At 62.9% G+C, this 1400-nt stretch overlaps 1 protein-coding gene across 1 annotated transcript in view; it reads left to right on the top strand.

The window, feature by feature from the left end:
• Positions 1–1394, top strand: part of TIMP2 (TIMP metallopeptidase inhibitor 2) — a gene marked incomplete at its 5' end in the record, with an annotated part of 1974 nt that extends 580 nt beyond the window's left edge. The window contains 2 exons of the mRNA XM_009710507.1: positions 89–213; positions 849–1394. Coding sequence (XP_009708809.1) covers positions 89–213; positions 849–1049 — 326 coding nt within the window. The remainder of the gene's footprint in view (positions 1–88; positions 214–848) is intronic.
• Positions 1395–1400: the final 6 nt, after the last annotated feature.

Below are 1400 nucleotides of genomic sequence, written 5' to 3'. Positions count from 1 at the left end.
CAGGCTGAGCCCCAGGCACCCCGAGTCAATGTCGGGTCCCGGCGCGCCTGGGGGGACCCTCTGAGCGGTCTGTCGGGCTTCTCCCCAGGCAAGTCAGAGGGCAATGGCAAGATGCACATCACACTCTGCGACTTGGTCTCCACCTGGGACTCGCTGAGCCCGACCCAGAAGAAGAGCCTAAACCAGCGGTACCAGATGGGCTGCGAGTGCAAGGTGAGTGGCCAGGCTGCCCTCGAGCATGGGCTGTGCGGGGGGACCCTCTGAGCGGTCTGTCGGGCTTCTCCCCAGGCAAGTCAGAGGGCAATGGCAAGATGCACATCACACTCTGCGACTTGGTCTCCACCTGGGACTCGCTGAGCCCGACCCAGAAGAAGAGCCTAAACCAGCGGTACCAGATGGGCTGCGAGTGCAAGGTGAGTGGCCAGGCTGCCCTCGAGCATGGGCTGTGCCCTCACTTCCCATGCTGGTGGGGTCTGCAGCCCTGAGGCAGGCATGGGCTCCACGGCAAGATGCTCTTCCCTGTCCAAGGATGACACTGTACAGGGGGCACAGCACTGGACCGGGAATATGGGAAGGGTGGTCAAGCCTTCAGCTTTCTCTGGCTGGGAACTGAGGCCAGCCCTGGGACCCACACCCAGGGGTTCCCTTAGTCCCTCCTGCATCAGGGTCACATCCCCACTGTGCCCCACAGGGAAGGGGCAGACTGGCATCCCTGGTCCAGAGCTGCAGGGGTGCATGAAGCAGAGCTGGAGAGTTGTATGACCCCCAGCTGCCCCGTGCTGCTTCCTCCTTCCCCGCTCCGACATCCCCTCCTTGGGATGGTCGGTGATGGTCTCTGTTGTGTGCAGATCTCGCGCTGCGTCTCCATCCCCTGCTTTGTCTCCTCCTCGGACGAGTGCCTCTGGACAGACTGGGCGATGGAGAAGAACAACGTGGATGGGCGGCAGGCGAAGCACTATGCTTGCATCAAGAGGAGCGATGGCTCGTGCGCCTGGTACCGTGGCATGGCCCCCCCTAAGCAAGAATTTCTCGACATCGAGGACCCCTAAGCCAAACGAGCGCATTCCAGTAGCTGGTAGAAAAAACCTGCAAGATGTTAGACTGGTCCACGCTGATATCAATTCCTGGAGACAGCATGAAAATCCGCTCAGCTGGGGGGTGTTTCCGGGCTGCGGCAGCTGCCACGCATGTGCAGGGGACAGGGATGGGGACCCACTCTGTCGCAGGCACCTGGCAGCCCGTGGCCACGCTGGGCACTCCCATGCTCGTGGCAGTGCTGAGAGGGGCACGGGGGGATGCCCCTGCCAGGGCCACATCCCTGCCTGGCTACGCTCAGCCCTGGTGCCCTGGCAGCTGTGAAGGAATCGAACCCTCGTGTGTGGCGGGGGCGGCCCCCTCTC

This window comes from Cariama cristata, unplaced genomic scaffold (assembly GCF_000690535.1).
Source record: "Cariama cristata isolate BGI_N322 unplaced genomic scaffold, ASM69053v1 scaffold35601, whole genome shotgun sequence".
Lineage (NCBI taxonomy): Eukaryota > Metazoa > Chordata > Aves > Cariamiformes > Cariamidae > Cariama > Cariama cristata.
This window is presented reverse-complemented; position numbering and strand designations above follow the sequence as displayed.